This window comes from Sceloporus undulatus, chromosome 7 (genome assembly GCF_019175285.1).
Source record: "Sceloporus undulatus isolate JIND9_A2432 ecotype Alabama chromosome 7, SceUnd_v1.1, whole genome shotgun sequence".
NCBI lineage: Eukaryota > Metazoa > Chordata > Lepidosauria > Squamata > Phrynosomatidae > Sceloporus > Sceloporus undulatus.
In genome coordinates, this window is record NC_056528.1 from 755,110 (window position 1) to 776,718 (window position 21,609).

A 21,609-nucleotide genomic window follows, 5' to 3' on the forward strand; every position below is an offset into this window, starting at 1 on the left:
GTTTCAAGGGAGGCCTGTTTTCCTTAGTGGAGACACTTGTGTTGCAAGTGCAAGATCTGAAGGAGTTGGAAGGAACCCCAAGGGCCATTAGACTGTACTTGCCAGACCTCATCGAGAGCCTTGTGTTCAGTTCTGGGCATCTCCTTTTCAGAAGGATATAGATAAGTGGGAGCAGGTTCAAGGAAGGGCAACCAGGATGATAAGAGGGATGGAGAACTAAACAGAAGAGGAAAGCTTGAGGGAGCTGAGCATTTGCAGCCTGATGGAGAGGAAACAATATGAGACCTGTCTCAGGACGATGACCATTTCTGAGCACTGGGTAGCTAAGGAAATGTCTATCTTCCTCCTCCTCTCTCACCTTCCCCCAAAAATCCCTCTACAGATAACGTGAAGATCAGCCCCAATGGATCTGTGGTCACTGTCTCCAATGCCCAGCCCCAGAACCAGGGCCCCTACCGCTGTGTGGCATCCAATCGCTTTGGGATCGCCAACAGTGTGGTCAACCTGATGGTGCAAGGTATGTGAGGAAACAGGCCCACCATGGGGAAAGATAGCACCTAGTTTGCTGATATCATCCTTCCTCTAAACCCAACTTTTGCACGCCTCTATGGGTGTTGGGTGCAGGGGGGTTGGAGGTCAGGTGAGATGCCAAGGTCTGGGACAGCCGTTCTGGGCTTAGTCTGCAGCCGCTTCTGCAATGGGGTGCCTCTTCCGTTTCTCCCAGGGCCCCCCACAGTCTCAGTGATCCCCCAGGGCTCTCTGCAAGTGAAGGCCGGCAAATCCATCAGCCTGGACTGCTATGGCTCCGGCGAACCCCGGCCACTTGTGCGATGGAGCAGGGTGGGTGTCCGGCAGAAGGTGGAGCACCAGACGCTCATGCCCCTGGAGGGCGTCGCCGTGCTGAGGGTGAGTCAGAAGCACATGGGATGATGGCAGCAAACCCTCCTCAAAGCCATGTTGTTATTTACAGCCTGATGCTCAGAGAGCCATACCAGAGACACTCAGGGCCGAGGCGTCAAGTTGGTTATTGACTGGGGCAATGCCTAAATGTTGAAGGCAGTATCCAGGGTTTGAGGTAGTTTGAAACAAATGGTTGCACAGGAGAAGAAAGGAGGTTCTGATGGTAGAAGCACTGTTTGAGGGATATTTTAGCAATGGATTCCTGCACTGGCAAGGTTTGAACTAGATGGCCCTTGGTCCCAGCTCTAAAATTCTGCCTTTGCTGGAGCTATTTTATAGGCAAGCTTCAGCATCCTGGTTAAGTCCTTTAATATTTGGGCTTACATCTGGAATAGGTTTCTTGCTCCACTTTGGTGGAAAGCACCAGCCACCAGTGAAGCCTGAGATATTCAGAAGCAGAATATCTTAGAATACAGTTTGCAGAAGTCTCCTATCCTGCTGGTGAGCTTCCCAGAAATGTCTCACTGGCCACTGTGGGGTGTTTAATGCGTGAACCTCCTACATTTGCTCCTGGGCATGTCTCTCGCTGTCCTTCCTCAACTACACAGGGGTGCAATGTATCATGCCCTTCCCATATGTCCCCCATATGTCTCCACTCCTACTTTGAAGTGGCTCCTGGTCTCCTCAGAGTCCTGGTCCCTTTGGCCCCATAGACAGGGCAAGCTCCATCCCCCAATTGGAGCCATGAACCTCACTGTCTGCCCTCTGCCCCCAAGATCCCATTTGCCAAGCTGGAAGACGCCGGCACCTACGTCTGCATGGCGCAGAACAGCCTGGGCACAGCGGAGGTGCAGGTGGAGGTGAGCGTGGAGGCCAGCCACGGGAGGCCAGGGGTGCCCGAAATCCATGCGCATCCGACGCAGACCGTGGTGGCTGGGGAGACAGCGCGGCTCCATTGCTCTGCCACAGGTAAGAAGCAGGGTTTCTGTACTGGTGGAGACACGGCCATGCTTGGGCTTGGGAGGAGATGGAAGATAAATTAGCAAAGTTTAGGAAAGTTCCTTTCTTTTTTAAAAAAAGTTGTCATTCACAAAAGGAGACTTTTCCAAGCTCTGACCAATGTGTAGCATGTTGACCGCTATGCTTCTCTGGATGAAGAGTGCATTGGGTTGCTTGCATGCAGGTCTTGGCTAGATCCAGTTTCCTTCCCTTTCTGCTCCCCAGGCCAGCCCACTCCCACCATCCACTGGTCCAAGCTGAGGGCCCCCTTGCCGTGGCAGCACCAGATCGTGAATGACACCTTGGTCATTCCCCGCGTGGCCCAACAAGACTCTGGCCAGTACATCTGCAATGCCACCAACTCCGCTGGCTTCACTGAGGCCTTCATCATGCTGGATGTGGAGAGTAAGTGTGGACTGTGCTTTTTTTGTTGGGGGGGGGGGGAAGGATGACAGTGCCACCTCAAAGCTGTTTTCAAGGAAGCCTAGAGGGTCCCATCCCACCCAGCCATCATTGCCATCTGAGCCTCTTCTGAGAGGCAAGGGTTCAGGGCCCTGACCCCAACAGCCACTGACCTTTCTCCTCTGCCCCCCCACCAGCGCCACCATATGCCACCAGCCTCCCAGACGCAGCCACGGTGCAAGCAGGAGACGTGGTGCAGCTGCAATGCCTGGCACACGGCACGCCGCCCCTGCGCTATGAGTGGACCAAGGTCAACGGCAGCCTCCCTGGACACGCCGTGGTGCGCGAGGGCATCCTGCACATGCGCCCCACCACACCTCATGATTCGGGGACGTACCGCTGCCACGTCAGCAACCGGGTGGGCTCTGCTGAAGCTCTGGCCCAGGTCCGGGTGCAAGGTGAGGGGGTTTTATGGTGGGTGGCGGGAAAGCAGGTGGTCTCTAGTTTAGAGAGAAGGAACTGGGGATCCTGAAAGAAGTGTGTCCACAATTAAATAAATATGTAAAAGTCATAAAGAGGGTTCTAGTAAGGGGTTTGGTCTCTTCACCCCACCCTTTTGCAGGTGCCCCTGGAGAAGGACCGCTCTCTGTCCAGGTGACCCCACAGAGCGACACAAAGGCCATTGGCGGGACGGCAGAGTTCGTGTGCTCCGTGGCTGGAGACCCCCGGGCACAGATTGAGTGGTTCAAAGAGGACGGAGAGCTGCCCGCCAGCCACAGCATCAACAACGGTGTGCTCAGGTAAGGATGGGTGAGTGGGAGACCCAGAAATGTGGAGGATGGAGGAGTGTGGTGCCTTTGAGTAGGACGGAGGATCCTGTTGTGGTGAATGAGGGGGAGATGATGCCTTGTGTGTTTGTGTGTCACTTTGCATCATGCAGAATTGGGCCCTGTAGAGCAAACTCTATAGGGATGCAGTGGCTTAGTGGTTAAGATTACAGTTCTGATGATCGGAGGGTTGGCAATTTGAGGCCCAAGTGCCACATGACAGGGTTAGCTCCCATCGCTAGTCCCAGCTTCTACCAACCTAGCAGTTCGAAAGCATGAAATGCAAGTAGATAGATAGGTACCACTTCTCAGTGGGAAGGTAACAGTGTTCAGTGCAGTCATGCTGGCCACATGGGCACTGCAGCAGTCCTCAGACAACGCTGGCTCTTCGGTTTAGAAACGGAGATGAGCACCACCCCCTTGACATTCATGTCAAGGGACTACCTTTACCTTTTTACCTTTAGAGCGATCTGAGTGAGAGTCTCCCGGGGAGTGAGGAGCTTAGCAGACCAGACCAGCAGGGAATGAATATCCCTTTTGTGGCACATGGGAGCAGGCCAGAATATATATGTGTGTGTGTTTGAGCTTGTGTTGTTTGGGGAGAAGGATGCAGTGAGCAAACTGGGATGGCTCCTTTCTCCTGCTCACCAACTCCATTGTTGTTTTTCCCTGCAGGATTGAGAAGCTGGACCGGAGCTGCCAAGGGGTTTACGTCTGCCGAGCAAGTGGCCCCTCTGGCCAGGCCCAGGACAGGGTCAGGCTGATGGTCCAGGGTAAGTTGCTAACTGACCTCCCTCTGCCACCCCAGAAAGATGTGCTGAGCCCAGATGGTTTTTACTATCTGGTGGAGGCAGATACATAGACCGTCAACCAAAAAGGAGAGGAGATGCTCATCCTGGCATCTCGGCAGCCACTGGGCTCTTCCTGAATTTATTTAATCAGCTATGCCAACAGTTCGCCCTGCTCTTGCCTCTTGGGCAACATAACCGAGTAAACACTAGGGATTCTCACATTCGCCCCCTAATCACACCTTGGCCCTGAAAGACTAAGTGGCTTCCATATCAATAATGTTAAATCTGGGCTGTAGCCTGGAGGAGCTAAATAGGACACCCAAAACAGGTTCTGAACTTTGGAGACCTCATCTATGGAGGGGATTCAAAGCCCCACTGATGTGGGAGCCAATGGTCGCTAGAGGAAAAGACTCAGCTTGGGACTCTGGGAAGGAGCAAAGAGTCTGCCATGGCCCCTTCAGCGTCCCATGGGGCTAAAGCCAACCGTCTGGGTTATGGGCCCCCTCTTCTGAGCCAAGATGTTTGGCTCCCCCCATTCAAGGGCCCATCACTTCTCCCTTCCTCCCTGCAGCCCTGCCCAAAGTGATGATCAACATTCGGACGTCGGTGCAGACAGTCCTGGCGGGGAATGCCGTGGAGTTTGAGTGCTTGGCATTTGGAGACCCCAAGCCTCAGGTCACTTGGAGCAAAGTTGGGGGGTGGCTGCGGCCGGGAGTGCTGGTGAACGGCGGCATGGTGAAGATCGAGCGGGTGGAGCAGAGCGACGCCGGGCAGTACCGCTGCACAGCCACCAACAATGTTGGCACGGTCCAGTCCCACATCATCCTGCATGTCCAGTGTAAGGGCGGCCGGACACACAGACATATCTCAGTGTTGGAGTGCCCTCCACCCAAGACTCATGAGCCTGCCTTCTTTCCTCACAGCTGTCCCTCAAATCGCAGCACAGCCTGAAGTCAAGGAGGTCTCTGCGGGATCCACAGTGGTCTTCCCCTGCTTGGCCTCTGGCTTCCCTGTGCCAGACATCGCCTGGACAAAGGTAGCCATGGAAGGACAGAGGGTCCTTTGGGGAAGCAGGCAGGGCCTTTTGGGGACAGGAGGCAGATCAGCACAGGCCCCTGAAGTGCAGAATCAGAGATAAGCAACAGTGTGGTACAGGCAGAGCCACATGGCATTGCTTGCTGGGCTGACTGTTAGGAAGAGCTGCCAAGGGTTCTGGGCAAAGCCGCTGAGAGTCCCATTGTGTCTTTGTGTCTCCAGCTGGAAGGAGACCTCCCCGAAAATGTTCGCATAGAGGGTAATGTCCTGAGCATCCCCTCCGCCCAGCCGGAGGACACAGGCATTTACGTCTGTACCGCGTCCAACCGGCAAGGGAAGGTGACGGCCTTCTCCATGCTCAAAGTGCGAGGTGAGTGCCTTGAGGGTGCTTCTGGTCTTGTGCCAGTTTCACCAGAGAGGAGTAAAAACAAGGAAGAGAGCAACTGAAGCATTACGCATGGAAAGATGAAATCCAGCTGGTTTCATTGGGGCACAAGTGGGAGGATTTGCCCTTCCAGGTTGACATTTTCTGCCCTTCCTTTGCTTGCAGAGCGGGTGGTTCCCTATTTTACCCAGAGTCCTCAGTCCTTCCTCGTCCTGCCCACCATGAAGGATGCCTACAAGACCTTTGCCATTGAGATCACCTTTCGGCCAGAGACACCTGATGGTAAGAGGAAGATGTGGGGTGGATGAGGGAAGCCCAACAACACCGTTGATGCCACTGGTGCCATCCTACAGTGGAGGTCCCCAGAAGGCAGAGTCCTGGGATTCTTTGGGAAGCGCAGATCCACAGCTGGGGAACATGACTTTTGGGGACTCTAGCTCCCTGAATTCCCCAGTTAGCACAGCTGGAGTCCCCAAAAGTCATGGTCCCCAGCTGTGGGACTTCTCACTGGCAAAGGCTCACATCTTCCCTATTTCTCTAAGATGCTCTGTCTCAGCACTCTGTTCTCCCTCTTACCTTTACCTCCATCTTTTTTCTCTCCTGCCAACTTTCTTACCATCTTTCCCCTTCCTTCCTTCCTTCCTTCCTGCCTGCCTGCCTGCCTGCCTGCCTGCCTTCCTTCCTTCCTTCCTTCCTTCCTTCCTTCCTTCCTTCCTTCCTTCCTTCCATTCTCTTCCCACCTCTCCAGCTCTTATGCTTTACTCAGGTAAGCTGTTTGCTCCACTGAGCTGTGGCTTCTTCTTTTTTTTTGTCCCAGACACTCCTTAGTGCCTCTCTTAGCTCCTTCTGCAACTGTGCCATGTGTGAATGTGAGTGTATGGGTGTATGAGTGTGTGTTTGTGTGTAACTTCCCTCCCTTGGCACAGATAGCCAACTAACCCACCTCTTGGAAAGCTTCAGTGGAGGTCTGGCTTGGGTTCAGGAGCCCCCCATTCTTCTCCCCAGCTCACCCCACTGCCATTTGCCTAACTCCTTTTACTTGGGCTGAAATGTTTTTGCCAAGCCTAACCTCCACTTAGTCGGCTTGAAGGGTGGCACTTTCTCCTCCCTTGGAAGAGATGGCATGGTGTCGTCTGCCAGGAGCCAAGAAGCCCAGGTGGGCACTGGGGGCCGATTGATTTGCTGTGTCTCCAGTCTCCCCTTGGGAATAAAATCCAGTTTAGCAGCTCAGACCCATGTAGGGGTCCATCTTGCCTCCCCTTGTTGGTTCCAATGCCAGTTGTGTGGCTTGCCCACAACTGAGCCCCTTGCTTGGGTGATAACGGTGCTGACCCTTGGCTCTGGCCCTGCATGGAGCTGGGAGCTCAGCTGCACAATCCCTAGCTGGGTTGGTTGGGAAACTCACCCCTTGGTGCCTACTCCAACCCCATGGCCCCCGCTGCTGTGCTTTTGGCAGGGATGCTGGTGTACAACGGGCAGAAGAAGAACACGGGCACCGACTTTGTGTCCTTTGGACTGGTGGGGGGGCCGACCAGAACTCAGGTGAGATGCTGCACTTGGAGCTGATGGTAGGTTCCCTCTCTGCATCTCTCTCTCTGACTATTTAGGGTTTGTGGATCCTGTCCTCAAAAATGGGTCCCAAATCTTCATATACAACAGAGTCCTAACTCTTTTATACCAACACATTATCCAGAGTTACGAGTATTATGATATTTGGTGTGCATCATTGGTATGGTAGCCAAGCATCTTATCTGGGACTTGTGAAAGGAACTGCTACCGGATTTTTTTTTGGGGGGGGGGGGGGGGAGAGGTGTCAAGCATGGGGGGCAAAGTCTTGGGGTGCCTGTGCTCCTTTTCAGCACTCTGGCATTGCAGGTTCGATGCCGGCTCTGGTATGGCCACCATCCGCCACCCTTCCCTCATCAAGCTGGGCGAGTTCCACACCGTGCGGCTCTACCGCAACCTCACCCAGGGCTCCCTTGTGTTGGATGACCACCCGCCCGTGAATGGCACGTCCCAGGTGAGTAAGCAAATGAGTGAGTAAGTGGGGGCTGAAGGGCAGGACTCTCTTTTGCCCTTGGCATTGTCCATCCCTGCAATGCCATCCCTCTGAGAAGGTTGAAGAGGGATTTTGTGCATGGCCACAAGCAGGGCAAAATAGAGAAGGCCCAGAAAAAGCACTGAGGGGATCTTTGCCTACAGGGTACCAGGCTTTACTAGACTTGCACTTATCCCTCTGTCTTTCTCCAGGGCAAATTCCAAGGTCTGGACCTCAATGAGGGGCTGTATCTGGGCGGGTATCCCAATTACGCCGCCGTCGCCAAGACTGGCCTCAGCAGCGGCTTTATCGGTGAGAGTTAACACAGTTTCCATAATGTGTATATGTCCCCCTGCGAAGCCATGGATGCACATGGAGCTGTTGAGAAATACATGGGGCAATTCCCCCATTTCTCTTCTGCCCCGGATGGGAGGGCAGGCGGGTTTTTGCTGCACCTGTTAATGATAGTTGGCAGCCAGATTCATCCTGAAGGAAGCAGAGCATCCACCCTGAATGGTCCCATAAGCGCTTTTGGCTGGCCGGTGCTCCATTGGCACCTCCATCCTCCCCATTGACCCAGCCTCTGGCTTTGCCCTCTCTGCCTCACTCCATTCCTTTCCCTCTCCTTCAGGTTGTGTGCGGCAGCTGATCATCCAAGGGAAGGAGGTTATCTTTAAAGATCTTGACCTGCAGGCCCACGGCGTCTCCAATTGCCCCACCTGCCAGGACCGGCCATGCCAGGTAAGCCATTGTTGGCCTGATGGCAAGTTGCCATCAAGAGAAGCAGAAGCAATGCACAGAGCCTTGGTTTTCACTGCTTTCTGTGTAGAAGAAAACCCCTTTGTTGGACATGGGTGCACACTGGACTGTCTGGGGCAATGAAGGGCACCCAGGCTTATCCTTAACCACTCAGTTTCCCTTCTGTCTCTTCCCCTTTGGCCAGAATGGAGGCGTCTGCAGGGACTCGGACAGCAGCAGCTATGTGTGCGAGTGTCCAGAGGGCTTTGCTGGGAGCAACTGCGAACACCCCCAGGCCCTGCGCTGCCATCCAGGTGAACCGCTCTTCCCCATTCCTCTTTGACTCTGCCTCAGATGTGGGGCACCCTATGGCAGGGACTGGAAAGCCGTTGCTCCCAACAGACTCCAGTGGAAGAGATGGCTGAGTCACTGGGAAAGGGAGAAGCAGGGTTGTGGTGCCATGTCTAGTACTTGGTACAAATTATGGGCAATGGTCTGACTCAACAGAAGGCACTAATGGAGTGGCCTGAGCTTGGATTCTCCCTAAAATGATTTCCTTAGATTTGAGCCAGGATGCACAGTAGCTGTCCCCTTGGCACTCTTCTTTGTCCTTCACTTCTTGACTCTCACTCTCTTTGCAGATGCTTGTGGTCCTGATGCCACCTGCATCAACCGAGCCACTGGACAGGGCTATACTTGCCGCTGCCTCCTAGGCAAATATGGGGAAAAGTGTATGTCAGGTGAGTGGGCAGGGCAGGTGAATGGGGCACAGCAAAATGGGGGGTGGCCAGGCACTGTCACAGCTCACCTTGCAAACCTCTCCCTGTTCGCTCCAGGTGTCACAGTGACCACTCCCCACTTCCACGGGGGCAACGCCTTCATCTCATATCCACCCCTCACCAACATCCACTACGAGCTGCGTGTGGATGCTGAAATCATGCCGCTGTTCCCCGATGGCCTCATACTCTTCAGCGGAGGCGACGGCAGCCCTGTGGCGGACTTTGTCTCTCTCAACATGGTCAATGGGCACTTGGAGTTCCGCTATGAGCTGGGATCAGGTGAGAATTAGCAAGCCGTTCTCCTCTGCTCCGTGCTTCACAAACTATCCTCCACCTTTACGCTGCAACATTTTCTCTCCCTGCTTGAAGCAAAGACTTGGGTAGATTTTTCTGCACTTGGCTGAGGGAAGGTGGAGGAACCTTCAGCTAACTGCACAGGAGGCTATGGCTGCCTCAAAAAACAAACTTGTTGTGATGTTGCTAGCCCTCTATCCACTCCTCTTTTAGGCACGGCGATCCTTCAGAGCGCAAAGCCGCTGGCACTGGGGCAGTGGCACAAGGTGACGGCCGAGCGCTTGAACAAAGATGGCACCCTGCAGGTGGATGATGAGCGGCCCGTGAAGAGATCCTCGCCTGGGAAAAGCCAGGGCCTCAACCTGCGCACCTCCATGTACCTAGGGGGTGTGGACGACACTGTCCAGCTGCCTCCAGCCGCCAACGTCTCCGGACACTTCTATGGCTGCATTGGGGAGGCAAGTTGTCATGGTTGTCCAGTGGGTCAGCAAAGAAGGATGGAGTTCCCTTGCAATGGCCACTTTCCCCTTTTTGCCTAGTCTTGGCCATGGCGATCGGATGCGACGGGGAGCTGAGGCTCTTTGGGTTTTCTCCACCCTTCCAGGTTTCAATCAATGGGAAGAAAGTGGACATCTCATACAGCTTCCTGGAGAGCCGGGGCATCTCACAGTGTGTCGACAGCTCTCCCTGTGACCGCAGACCCTGCCAGCATGGCGGCAAGTGCCTGGTCACAGGCGAATATGAATTCCAGTGCCTCTGCCAAGATGGCTACAAGGGTGAGATGGCCACAGATTAAGATGGTGGCGGAGCAGGGTCTCCTCAGAGCTGTGACTCTGCAGCTTCTGCAGTCCTGGCTTGGGAAGGTGTCCCATCCTTGCTTGTTACTTATTTCTGTCCTCATAACTCAGCCCTGTGCAGATCTTCTTTTCTGTGCTTCTACTCTGACTTGTACAGTGCTGTGCTCCTGTGAATCTTTAATGGTGTGTGGTTGTGTGTGTGTCATTGTCTCTCTCTGTAGGAGAGCGATGTGAGATATCTGAGGTCCAGTGCCGGCTCCAGCGCCCCTGCCTCCATGGTGGTACATGCAGAGACACCACCTGCGTCTGCCCTCCTGGCTTCCTAGGGTTGTATTGCGAACACGGTAAGATTGAGCGGGTGGCCAGAGCATGGAAGAGCATCCCTGGAAGGCAGAGAGGCCTCCCCTGAACTGAATGCATGTAGCTTCTGCCACACTGACTGGCAAAAGCCCTGGAAAAAAGTGTTGCTTTGGGGAGCACCGCTCTGTCTCGTGGAGTGCTTTGCACAAAGCATGTGCTTGTTTCTTTGCAGATGAATCACAGCGCCCGTTCAATGCTGAGTGGACACCCGAGGGCAGCGGAGGGAATGGTACGTCTGGCACATGCTGGGCTCCATCCACAGCTTGTCCTGGGCTGGGAGGCACTGGGGCATAGCCTGAGTTCTGGCCGCAAATGCCAAATGGGAAGGACAAAGAGAGCACCTCTGCTGTTGGAATGGGCTCAGACCCACACGTTGCACAACAGCAGTCTTTGGGCAGGGCAGGTTTTCCATCCACAGCCATCAGCCACATCTTGAAACTAGCTTGGCTTTCACAGTCTTTCCCTCCCAAACACAGTCTTCCCTTCCCTGCCATTTTCTCTGGTTGCTGTAGCCGTTTTAGTAGGCTGTGGGGTTATTTTGTAGGTGTGTCTCATCTCCTTTGTTTGTTTTTACCAGATGCTCCTGGGCAGTACGGTGCCTCCTTCCACGACGGCAGCTACGTGGCCCTTCCACCGCATGCTTTTCCCAGGAGGTGAGAATTGGTCATCGTTACCCTCTCTGAATGGCACCATCAACCCTAAACAAGATGCCAGTTACACAGCTGAGGGGCCAGTGCAGCATTAGTCCAGGGACAGTCCAAAATTGTGGGCTTCTGGGTGGGATGAACATGTGTGTGTGGTCCTGCAGGAGGAGATGCCTTCCTTGTGGGTCCAGGAAGGGCTTCCGCCATGGTTTTATTTTCTGTTGCAGCCTTCCTGACTCGCCTGAGACGATCGAGCTGGAAGTGCGGACCAGCTCCCCAAGTGGGCTCCTCCTCTGGCAGGGAGTGGTGAGTGGATGAGAGAAGTGGAAAAAGACTGGAGGGGTCAGGGTGGGTTGTCAAAGGTTCACCTGGGGGAAGTTGCGCAGGGTGATCGGACAGCCAGCAGACTCATGTTCATGGTATCTGATAAGAACAGAATTGCTCTTCCTCTGCATCACAAGTCATGGAGCCTTCTTCCCCTTGGCTAGCACTGCAAAGGTCAGTGGGATGGAAGGGAGCCCTCCCAGGGGTTCTGGGGTCAGTGTGTCTGCTGGCCAGGTTGAAACAAGATGGAGGAAGAGCCCGTTGGCTGCCACTCTGCATGAGAGCTTGTTGCAGGACTTTGTAGGCTTGCAAAGGGTGTTGCCACTGCATGCATTCACGTTGAGTTTCTTGTGCCTGGCATCACAAAACCCTGCCTGCCATGTTCAAATGTTCCTGAGGCTGTGTGTAGGTTCGCTTCTCCTGCTCTCTGGCCAGGCTGTGCCTCTGCTGCTAGGCATGCTGCTTGGCTGACTGGCACATGGCTTGTGCCCTCTTCTTCTCTCTCCCTTTCTCTCTCTTCCAGGCAACCGGAGAGGTGGGTCTTGAGCAGCATGTTGCTAATGAGGTACTTACTGATGGGACTCAATCCTTGGTGCAGTGGAGAGAGAATGCTTAGATGCATGAAAGGGGGCAGAGAAACGGACCACGGGACTGACTTGCCCAAGCGCGCTTTTCTATTAGTGCCTGGTAGAGCTTGCCTGTTGTTGTAAGGCTGGGCATGTGGGCTTCCACAAGGTCCAGATGAGGGTCTGGTGCTTCTCAGGTTCTCTTGCCAACCCATGGGCAGGTGAGTGGCAGAGGAGTCATGCGGTCTCTGAAAAGGCAGCCATTTGTTCCAAAGCCTCAACTTTTTTGTTGGACCCACATTCAAAGCATCCAGGGATCCTGGATCCCATCGCCATGTGTCAAACAGTCATGCAATGCTTTCGTGTCTGTCACAGGAGGAAGGAGAAAGTGGGAAAGGAAAGGACTTCATCAGCCTTGGGCTAAAAGACGGGCACCTGGTGTTTAGGTGAGTGCAGTTGCTGAGTGCCTTCAAATTGACTTAGACTTACAGTGACCAGATTGTGGAGTTTTCTTGGCCACATTTCTTCAGAGGAGGCTTTCCACTTCACCCTTTGGGTTTCCAAGGCTGAGCAAGGGTTCGGACATGGGTCTCCAGGAGTCATAGTCCCCCACTCAGACTAGGACACTACAGTGGCTGCTATACGGTTGGCTTCTCCATCAAGTTTTGCCAGCACAGGAGCCATTGGTTTTCTGATGCTTGCCATTGTGTTGCCTCCTGCAGTTACCAGCTTGGAAGTGGGGAAGCCAACATCTTCTCCGAAGACCCTGTGGACGATGGCGAGTGGCATCGAGTGACCGCTGTCAGGTGAGGGGGAACGTGGTTCACAAGTACAGTGGTCCCTTCCCTGATGCAGAGGATCCGTTTCAGACCCTCCTACCCCGCGTAAGGGAAATTCCATGAGCCCCATTAAAACTAACGAGCGTTTTTTTTCTCCTAACTGTCTGGCCCTTCTTCAGGGAAGGGAAGAAAGGCTTCCTTCAAGTGGACGGCGAAGAGGTGATCGTTGGGGAATCTTCTGGCAAACACGTCATGGTGAACACCAAAGGCCGCGTTTATATAGGTAGGTGCTTCCACCTCCAAAAGCCACATGGGTTTTAAGGGCCCCTGTGGGCACAGCAGTGTGGACATTAAGGCTTTGCACTTGATCTTTTCATTTGGTTCAACCATCTCTGTTGCTTTGGTTTTGGGTTCATTCTCACTTCTTCCGTTTCTCTCCTCCCAGTGTTCCATCTTTTGTTGTTGCTCTCTTTTTTAAATTTCACCATCATTTTGTTTCTGCTATGATTATAATGAAGAGTGGAATGGTCTCAAGATGATAAGTATGGCCATTTCTACCCAAACAGCCCAAGCTTTTCAGAAGGTGTGCTCTCTTTCCTTTGGCGCCAGACTTGTGCACCTGCAGGCAGATGGGACAAAAGGTCTAAGTAAAGAGTGTCAGACTCTAAAAGTCAGGGCTACTCGAAATTTCCTAGGCTGCTGGTCCTTGGAGAGTTTCCATGAAAGGAACAAAATGTTATAGTCCATGGGCACAAAAATGGCACCAGTTTCCTACCTCTAGTGGCTTTTGAAGGTCTAGGTTTTGTGCTTCAGGCTTGGATGGCATCAGTTGGGTCTGAGAGGAGCTGTGCTTCAAAGGATGGAGACAACCCATCTGGGGACATCTCTTATGGAGCCTATGGGGTTCCTTGGGGTGCTTTTGAGAGATAGGAGAGGACTCCCCCCTTGAAACCACATGGTGACCGGTGGCACCTTCTTTTCCCCCACGCAGGAGGGGCGCCAGACATCCAAGCGCTGACCGCAGGGAAGTACATCTCAGGAATCACGGGGTGCATTAAGAATGTGGTGCTGCTGAACGCGAGGCCCGGCCAGGAGCCCCACCAACCGGTTGACCTGCAGCATCATTCGGAGGTTGGCTCCAACATCCAGGAGTGCCCTTCGTAGGCCGGGTCAGCCTCCGCCACACTCCTTGCTGTCCTTATTTTTTCTTCCCCTGTCATCAGGCCAATTGAGAGACATCTATTATTATTATTTTATTATTATTATTATTATGAATTTTTTAAAAGAAACACAAAGGTGCTTTGCTGCTACCAAAAAAGCAGGGGAGGGGAGGGGGCGGGAGTTGGTGTGTGTGTTTTGTGTAAGTGACAGACCAATGCGGGGGGCCCATGTGTGCTCACATCCCTCCCCAGCCCTCGCAAGGGGAAAGGAGAAGATGCCACAAAGATGCAACGGGTTTCCTACAGCACTGTGCCAAGGGACGCTGGAAGAGCCTGCTCAAGGATGCCGGTGCGCCAAGGGGGGGCTCTTTTCTGTGCCGCCTCTGAGGCCAAAGAGCAGGTGAGGTCCCTGCGTGGCAGCTCCAGCTGGGCAAGGCTGACCATGACCAAAGATGCTCCAGCCCTTCTCTGGTCCTCAGAGAGGAAGGCCTCCTTGGCTGGGCTGGGAACCCCTGCGCCCAGTCCTCAGCACCACCCTCCTCTGGCCAGGCCAGGAGCCAAAGTGGCCAGCCGCTGCCTCCGCACTTGAGCAGAGCTTCTCCGCTCGAAGAGGCTCCCTGTCTTTGTAGTGACCGCCCTGCCCTATGGCTTCATCCACCCCTCTCTTTTGCTACCTGGACTGTGGGGCCAGGGCCAGGCGAAGGGCTTCTGGACAGCCCCCTCTATTGCCCCCCTGCCCACCCATCTCTTCTGTTGTTCATGACCTGCTGCAGAGCCAGGACCCGGTGTGTGGCCTTGCCCCGGGTTCTGGAAAAGAGCGGGGAGTCCAGGACCAAGGGGGGCTCACTTCTTCCCACAAGGCAGAGGGGCCCTGGTCCTCCCTGCAGTCCCAAAGCTCCACCAGTGCCTTATGAAACATGGGGCCCTTCAGAGGACCCATGCACTTTTAAATTATTTTTGCAATAGGCAATCCTCTAACTGCAGCCAGGCCCCCACAAACACACAGCCCCAGAGCCTGGCTGGGCTAGAGAAGGAGAGGCCCATGGGGAAGGTGGGTCTGGGGGACACTGCAACGGGCCACCCTACCTCCTCTCCCTGCCAGAAGCCAAAGTGGGAGAGCTCTGGACCAGGCGACACAGAGGCACCAATACCCCCAACTAGCCCAGAGAGTTTCTACTGCTCCACCTCAACCAGCCCCAAGACCACTGAGGAGGGCAGATGGCGGAGCAGAGCCAGCCACAGGGGCCTTGCCAGCCACGCTTTGGGCTCAGGGGAATGCCTTCCAGCCAGGCTTGTGTCTCTCTCTCCTCCTCTGGCTAGTTTGGACTTGGGCTGGGAGCCTTGGTGGCCAGCGGTCACTCTCTCCTGAACCAATTGTCTGGAAGAAGAAGGCGCTGCCATGCTCCCGTTCCCCCTGCCTTGATCCTGCCTTGGCTTCTCCAGCCTCTGCCCCCCTTTTATTCATATTTTTTCTTAAATAAATGGTGCTGAACCCCAAGAGTCGTATGTGTGTGTGTGTGTGTGTGTGTGCATAGACCCCTTCTCAACTGGGACAGGGGTGCTTCCAGACTGGGCCCTGGGATCCCTCTGCCTCTTCCCCATGTGTTTAATTTAATTGAAGGGGACTCCAATCCAACAAGAGCTTCCATTAACTCCTTGCATGTTTTCTCTCCCAGTTACAGGAAGGAGGCAGAATAGATGCATGAAATGGGCTGCAGTCTACAGAAGCAAATGCCAGGTTAGATTTGCTAGTTAGGATTCCTACAGACCAGTGTTGAAACGCCCTCTTTCAGGACCCAAGTTTGAAGGTATGCTAAAATAGGCTATTTTGGCTGTGTCGACCACCAGAACATGGGCCCCAAGAACCAATCTGGATGAGAGCTGCACCCCTTGAAGCGGAAAAGGCTCCCCATCCTTTTGCATTAAGCTGTCCGCTTGCTTAAAAAGAAAAGGTTCGCTAGAGAGTTACAGGAAGGTTGAGGCAAAAGGGGGGGGGGTTGAAGCGTCATATCTTGAGTGCTGTTCCACAAGGGAGCTCTTCTCTTTACAGACAGTCCTGTGCAAAGCCACAGATATCCCTATGGCTTTTGTCTGTCTGTTGGGTCTGCTGGGTTATGTCCCGATGTCGCCACTCTCAGACGGATGGCTCTGGGGCTCCATGCGGGGTCACCTTGGCTTGCTCCTGGCAGGTGCAGCTCTGTGCGCAGAGATGGCAGGCAGCACAGAAAGCATTGCAGCCAGGCAGGAACCTGCAGGCACCGACCCTCCAAAAGAACCAGCCTGGGTTCCAGCAGCACCAGAAGAGCAAGGCAGCCCCAAAGAGGGAAGCCAGGGAGGCGAGGAGGACCTTGCGGTTGTCTGCAAGAGGAGCAGGATTCAGGAAAGCCCATGAGTGGCAGGAAGAAGTCAAGTGCCCCACCACCCACCTCTTGCCCAGAGAAAGGACTACCTGCTTGGTCAGTGCCCCTGGCGCAGGTCACCTGCTTTGGAAGAACACTGGCCACCGAAGAAGCCTCGGCGGGAAGGAGAGGCAAACGCGTGGGTGAGCCTGAGCAGAAAAAGAAGAAGAAGGGACAGAAGTCAGAGCACCCATTGGGGCCATTGCCCAATATTTGAAGGGATGTCATATTGAGGAGGGGGCAAGCTTGTTTTCTGATGTCCCAGAGGATAGGACCTGCAACAATGGATGCAAGCTACAGGAAAAGAGATTCCACCTCAACATTAGGAGGAGCGTCCTGAGAGTAAGAGCTGTTTGACATGGAAGATGCTACTTTGCAGAATAGTGGAGTCTCCTTCTTTGGAGTATTTTAGAGGCTGGATGGCCACTTGTCACAGGGATTGCTTTGATGGTGTCTTCCTGCATGGCAGAAGGGGTTGAACTGGATGGCTCTTGGGGTCTCTTCCAACCATATGATTCTATGACTGCTGGTTTGGTTTGAGTTCCTTTCAAAGGTTCCCTCTCTCCTCCTCATCCACTCTTCCCTTCCAAACCAAGGAGCTCTTCTCTTGGGCACATACAGACCTTTACACCGGGCTGGAGACTGATCTGTGCCATCGCCGCAGTTATCCACTCTGCTGCCGTCGCACACCAAGCTGGGAGGGATGCACTTGCCGTTGCGACAGGGGAAGTAGGCCTCTGCACTGCAGGCCGAAGCGTTCAGCCCTGCAAGGACAAAGAGAGGACATTGATAGGACGGAGTGGCATCTCCCATTTGCCCTGAGGCCTCTGCCATCTTACCCGTCCGGAGGGACGTGAAGTCGCCCACAAAGTCCACGCGAGGCTGTTGGTCCCGGGTCACGAAACGCAGGGTCAGGAAGTTGCCGGAGGACACGAGGGGCCTGGGGATGTTCTTCCCACACAAGGGCATCCCTAAGGGTTTGGCCATAGGGTCCTTGCCATCGTAGAACTGGACATAGGAGCTGGAGATGCAAAGGTCAGGGGTCTCCTGGGGATGGTCCTTGTGAGGACTGAGAGGGGTGCTGGACGGCAGGCGCAGCAGACTGTAGACTAGGAAGAAGCGGAACTGAAAGGCCACTTGGTCCCTTGGGGAAGCGGCCTGCAGGGTGAGATGGCAGTCGGTGCCAGGGACCACGAAGTAGAAACGCCGAGAGTCTCGGTGAGAAGTTAACACCATCCCATCCCCTTGGAGGGTCTGGCCACAAAAGTCGACCATGCTCACTGTCAGAGAAAAAAGAGACGTGAAGCGCATCAAGAATAGAGCCACAAGGCGTCACATCCCTTCCAACTGTCCCACTTTGGGGACACTCCCCTTAATGCTCTTCCTTTCCACTTTTTCTGCTGCTCTTATAATGTCCTGCTTTCTCTCTCCTCCTCTCCCACTTTCCCCTTTTTCTCTTCGGTTTACTTCCGCTGCTGCAAAGCGAATTCAAAGTGTGAAAGTGACACAGCTTCCAATGTTTAACCCTAAAATGTATGGAATCGGCCACATCACCCCAGAGAATTGATTCTACCTTTGCTTAGAGGGGTCCAGCGTGGGATCATGTCACCTTTTTATTACCTTTTTATCTGGCCTTTCCACTAAAAAGGGAGGGAAAGCGCACTCAAGACAGTTACCAACATCGCTCAGAAGAAGCACTAAATCTCATTGAAATGCTAAGCGTTAAACATGAAAACAGTTGAAAGGGTCAGTTTGAAGAGGTGCCATTTCATTCTTCCTATAAGCAGGACTGGCTGCAATCTGAGGAAGTTGCCTAGTATCTTTCCAAATCATACAAACACCTCAACATGGGATTTTAGGAAGGGTTTGCTCCAGGCGAAAATTGTTTCCAGGTATAAACCTTCAACTTGGCTTATTGCCCCTTTCTTCCTTCCTTTCTCCGCAAACCAAAGAGGGGAAGATTAAATAGTGCTGGGATGTCTCTTAAGTGGAAGCACTCTTTCAAGATGCCTCCAGGCTCTTTGTTGTTTAATCTGAGAAAGCTTCAAACGGTGGCGCATCCGTTTGCCCAGAACTCATCTATTAAGCCGTCCTTTTGAACCTCACCCAGAATCAACAAAGGTTGGCACACTTGGATGGAGGAATTACGGCCACTCAGTCCCTGTTCCTGGCATCCGCACATAAATTACATGCATCCTAGCATGGGGGCAATGGGAAAACTAGCCTGGGAATTCAAAGACGGGTCTTTCGCTCTCGTTTCCCGCACTCCTAAGGCTCTGGGACATTTCACCCAAGCGTTTTATGATGCCAGCTTCCTCTTGGTCTTCTTTTGTGACTGAATAAATGCCCCAATCCACCTGGTTTCTTAGCAGTCTCCGGACACCAAACAAAACCCAAAAGGTCATTCCCAGAATCCAGGGGTTTAAAGAGCAGGAAAAGCCAAGTCTCTCATTGCACTTATAACTTTCCAAGTCTTTTGAAGTATATAGTTGAGCCCTTGTTTGCCGCAATTTAAAAGAGGTATAATATAACTACATCAGAAGCCTTTCTAGTTTTCTAACACTGGTTCCGGCCTGAAATACGTTGCTTCTTGCGCTGTAAACCAGGGATTCTGGGGGCAGCAGTCCAAAAACAAGGTAACTTTTCCAAAAGGTAACTTTCATCAGGTGGGGGATGTCATGCAACCAGTAACAAGCAATCCCTGTCCAAATCCTCTTTTCTACACAACCATTGCAGAGTAAAAACCATCTCCAGTTTTTAACTCTGTTGTCCGATATTCATAATCCTCCTGCATTTTGCCTTTGGGGTCTTGAATTTTCTCCCTTTATCCTTACTATAGAAAATCTGTTGGAGGAAAGGATGGCCTTCTTAAGGCAGACCTCTTTCTCAAACACAATTCGACAAGGTTACAACTTTTGGACCACAATCTGGGAGTTGTGGTCCAAAAAGGGGGACTTTTTGCAAGCTTTGTTCTGAAAGCACCGCATAAAACTGAATCCAAGTCCTTTTTCTCAACTCTCTCTCTATTGCATTTGCTGCTTTGAATCCCATTTATTTATTGGATATAAATCCAATAAATAGATAAATCATTGTCTAATAAATAAATAAACCATTGACTGGACTCCCAGATCCTTGATTCCAGCCAGGGACTAACATTAATCCCAAAGTTGGCTCCTAATTCCCACAGCAGGCAGTTTAACGGGTCCAGAACCAAAATAATCCAGTCTGAGACTACTTATGTAAGGGAAATATGAGCAAAGTTTTTCCCTTCCGAGAAGGTTCTTGGAGTGCCCAGCAACAAAGGAGAATCAGAGTTCGAGATTGGTCCAGAGTAAGGCACAGGTTTAATTTACCGATCGGGGCTGGCAGCTCACCAAGAAGGTGAATCCAAAACTGCCGCCCCCTGCTTTGTATCTTTCACATTCTTATACATTTTCCTACTTCTCTATATCCTAGCATAAGCCAATTACAGAAAGCAAGAACAGTCCACTACCTAATAAGGGTGCAAGGTTCAAAAGTTCATGAGTTAGGCTTGAAGTTACTAGCAAGGAGTTTCTTCAGCCGTTGCCTTGCGAAGGAAGCTAAATTATTGAAATAGTTCTGCGGTCAGGCTCGCTTATGGGAAAGAGCAAGGTGTAGCTTCAATTGCTTAAGCAGAGCTTGTCTGTGGCAAGCTTTGTCCCTGTTTCTTCATACAAATTGATAACATGAACATAGCTATTTCATATTTATAAACTTCAAACCCCTCACTTTTAACTGCTCAATGCTAGGGAATTCTGGGAACTGTAGTTCTCTGAGATGTTGAGCAGTCTTCCAGACTTGGTGCCCCAATAAACGACAATCCCCAGGTTTCCTTTGCACCGAACCAAGGCAGTTAAACCGGTCTCAAACCAGATCATTTTGAACTTTAGGAAGCCTCCAAAAAGCACCGTCCCTACCTGTCTGCATGGCCGAAGCCGCAGAGGCCCAAATGTCCAGCCAAAGCAGCCATTTTGCCCACGCTTGCATTCCCAGGTTTGCTCCGCTCCTCTTGGCCATGGGTCTTTTGCAGACTCCTTTCTGAACAGAAGGAAAGTTGGAAGTCTTTGGAAATGGCAACAGCTGGGCAAGAGAAGGAGGAGGCAAAGCAAACTGGGGATTGCGTATTTGCGCAGGGGAACAAAGAAAGAGGCCGCTGAGCTTTATTGCAAAAAGATAGAGAGGTCCCATCCTGGAGAGTGTGGACTTAAGCCATTTAAAGCCTGGCTTGGCTCTTTTTGTCTTGCGTTTGCTGTGTTGCCATGGGGTTTTTGCAAAGGAATTTGAGCATCCTAGTGGGTCCCTTGCAATAAAACCCAGGAGACATTGCCATAATATGTGGCAGCTCACATCTTCTTTTCCAGGCAGTCCTCATAGAAATAAAGGGTAAATGTGATTTTAGGAACCGAGGGAGCAAAAGAACACAGTGCGCAGAGCTTGAAAAAGTTACCCATAGGGCTATAACTCCCTGAATGCATCACTGGACCAGTTGGGGAATTTTAATAGTAGTAGTAGTAGTAGTAGTACAGTAGTAATAATAGTTTATTTATATATTTCCCGCCTCTCCCTGAGGATCGAGGCGAAGGAATGTCACCCCCCCAAAAGGTATCTTTCTTTGGCTCATTTCAACATAAATAAATCAGTACCATAAATGATAATAATAAGTCCTGCAATAAAACAGGCCTAGGTTGCCTCAGCTTTATTCTTTTGGCTTTGTTATGGAAAGGCGCCTTGGAAATTGAAATAGGGGCAATATGTTTCCCTGCTCCAAAGCCTTGTTTTTCTTAAAAGGATTTAAAAATAGGAATAAAAGAGGGAAAAGGAAAGGGAAAGGCCACAAACAAAAGACGTGGTTACACTTTGTCTTATGGACAGAATGGATCTGAAACATTTCTCTATTTGCATAAATATAATAATAATGTTTATTTATAAAGCTTTTGCATACACAAATTATTATATTTATGCAAATGGAGAAAGTATCCATTGATATTTTTAAAAGCTGCAAAATGAACAAGAGGGAAATGTTTCAGATCCATGGCTTTTGTTTTGTTTGTGGTCTTTTCCTTTCAAATAGTGGTAAATAAGTGGTTGAAAAGTGGTGTTTTTATTTCCACTGAGCAAGTCTGAGGTAAATGTTGCTGCATTTTGGCACATAAAGTAATACTTTTATTTCTAAACATCCCTTTCTCTGTTCTTCCCATGAAGAAGAGAGAAGAAACACAATTTATTTTACTATTTGTGTGTTTCTGTATCGTTTTATTTCGTTTTTATTCGCTCTTATAAAGTAAGGAAAAGCCTGAGGTAAATAAACAAGGGGCGGGGCGCAGTGCATTGTGGGAAACCGACGTCTTCCCAACGGCCGCTGCGGCTGAAC

The 21,609-nt window shown here is 52.0% G+C and overlaps 2 protein-coding genes across 2 annotated transcripts in view; one reads left to right on the forward strand and one right to left on the reverse strand.

Annotated features, from left to right (window-relative positions):
- HSPG2 (heparan sulfate proteoglycan 2) overlaps window positions 1–15,316 on the forward strand; it is an 88,042-nt gene extending 72,726 nt beyond the window's left edge. The window contains 29 exon segments of the mRNA XM_042477854.1: window positions 383–517; window positions 725–906; window positions 1,677–1,869; window positions 2,125–2,304; window positions 2,499–2,759; window positions 2,924–3,101; window positions 3,804–3,901; window positions 4,491–4,757; window positions 4,843–4,955; window positions 5,177–5,324; window positions 5,505–5,621; window positions 6,796–6,860; window positions 6,862–6,881; window positions 7,215–7,359; window positions 7,590–7,689; window positions 8,009–8,118; window positions 8,321–8,429; window positions 8,757–8,855; window positions 8,952–9,173; window positions 9,402–9,646; window positions 9,793–9,964; window positions 10,207–10,329; window positions 10,518–10,574; window positions 10,923–10,998; window positions 11,217–11,295; window positions 12,255–12,325; window positions 12,602–12,685; window positions 12,838–12,941; window positions 13,650–15,316. Coding sequence (XP_042333788.1) covers window positions 383–517; window positions 725–906; window positions 1,677–1,869; window positions 2,125–2,304; window positions 2,499–2,759; window positions 2,924–3,101; window positions 3,804–3,901; window positions 4,491–4,757; window positions 4,843–4,955; window positions 5,177–5,324; window positions 5,505–5,621; window positions 6,796–6,860; window positions 6,862–6,881; window positions 7,215–7,359; window positions 7,590–7,689; window positions 8,009–8,118; window positions 8,321–8,429; window positions 8,757–8,855; window positions 8,952–9,173; window positions 9,402–9,646; window positions 9,793–9,964; window positions 10,207–10,329; window positions 10,518–10,574; window positions 10,923–10,998; window positions 11,217–11,295; window positions 12,255–12,325; window positions 12,602–12,685; window positions 12,838–12,941; window positions 13,650–13,822 — 3,926 coding nt within the window. The 3' untranslated portion in view covers window positions 13,823–15,316.
- A 145-nt stretch (window positions 15,317–15,461) lies between these two features.
- LDLRAD2 (low density lipoprotein receptor class A domain containing 2) lies at window positions 15,462–21,540 on the reverse strand. The gene is made up of 5 exons (XM_042477849.1): window positions 20,156–21,540; window positions 17,057–17,497; window positions 16,841–16,981; window positions 16,268–16,366; window positions 15,462–16,176 (listed from the first exon to the last, which is right to left on the reverse strand). Exons 1-5 carry the CDS (start codon window positions 20,424–20,426, stop codon window positions 15,953–15,955), a joined length of 1,176 nt encoding a protein of 391 aa, XP_042333783.1. The 5' UTR covers window positions 20,427–21,540; the 3' UTR covers window positions 15,462–15,952.
- Window positions 21,541–21,609: the final 69 nt, after the last annotated feature.

Bases quoted from the DNA above. Each gene is read 5' to 3' on its own strand.
- LDLRAD2 (XM_042477849.1), bottom strand. From the start codon at position 20,426: ATGGGACCTCTCTATCTTTTTGCAATAAAGCTCAGCGGCCTCTTTCTT. The intron at 16,367-16,840 runs GTCTGTATGTGC...TTTTCTGCTCAG, and splicing joins GTCTCCAGCCCGGTGTAAAG to GCTCACCCACGCGTTTGCCT. The intron at 16,177-16,267 runs GTAGTCCTTTCT...CTCCTCTTGCAG, and splicing joins CAGGGGCACTGACCAAGCAG to ACAACCGCAAGGTCCTCCTC.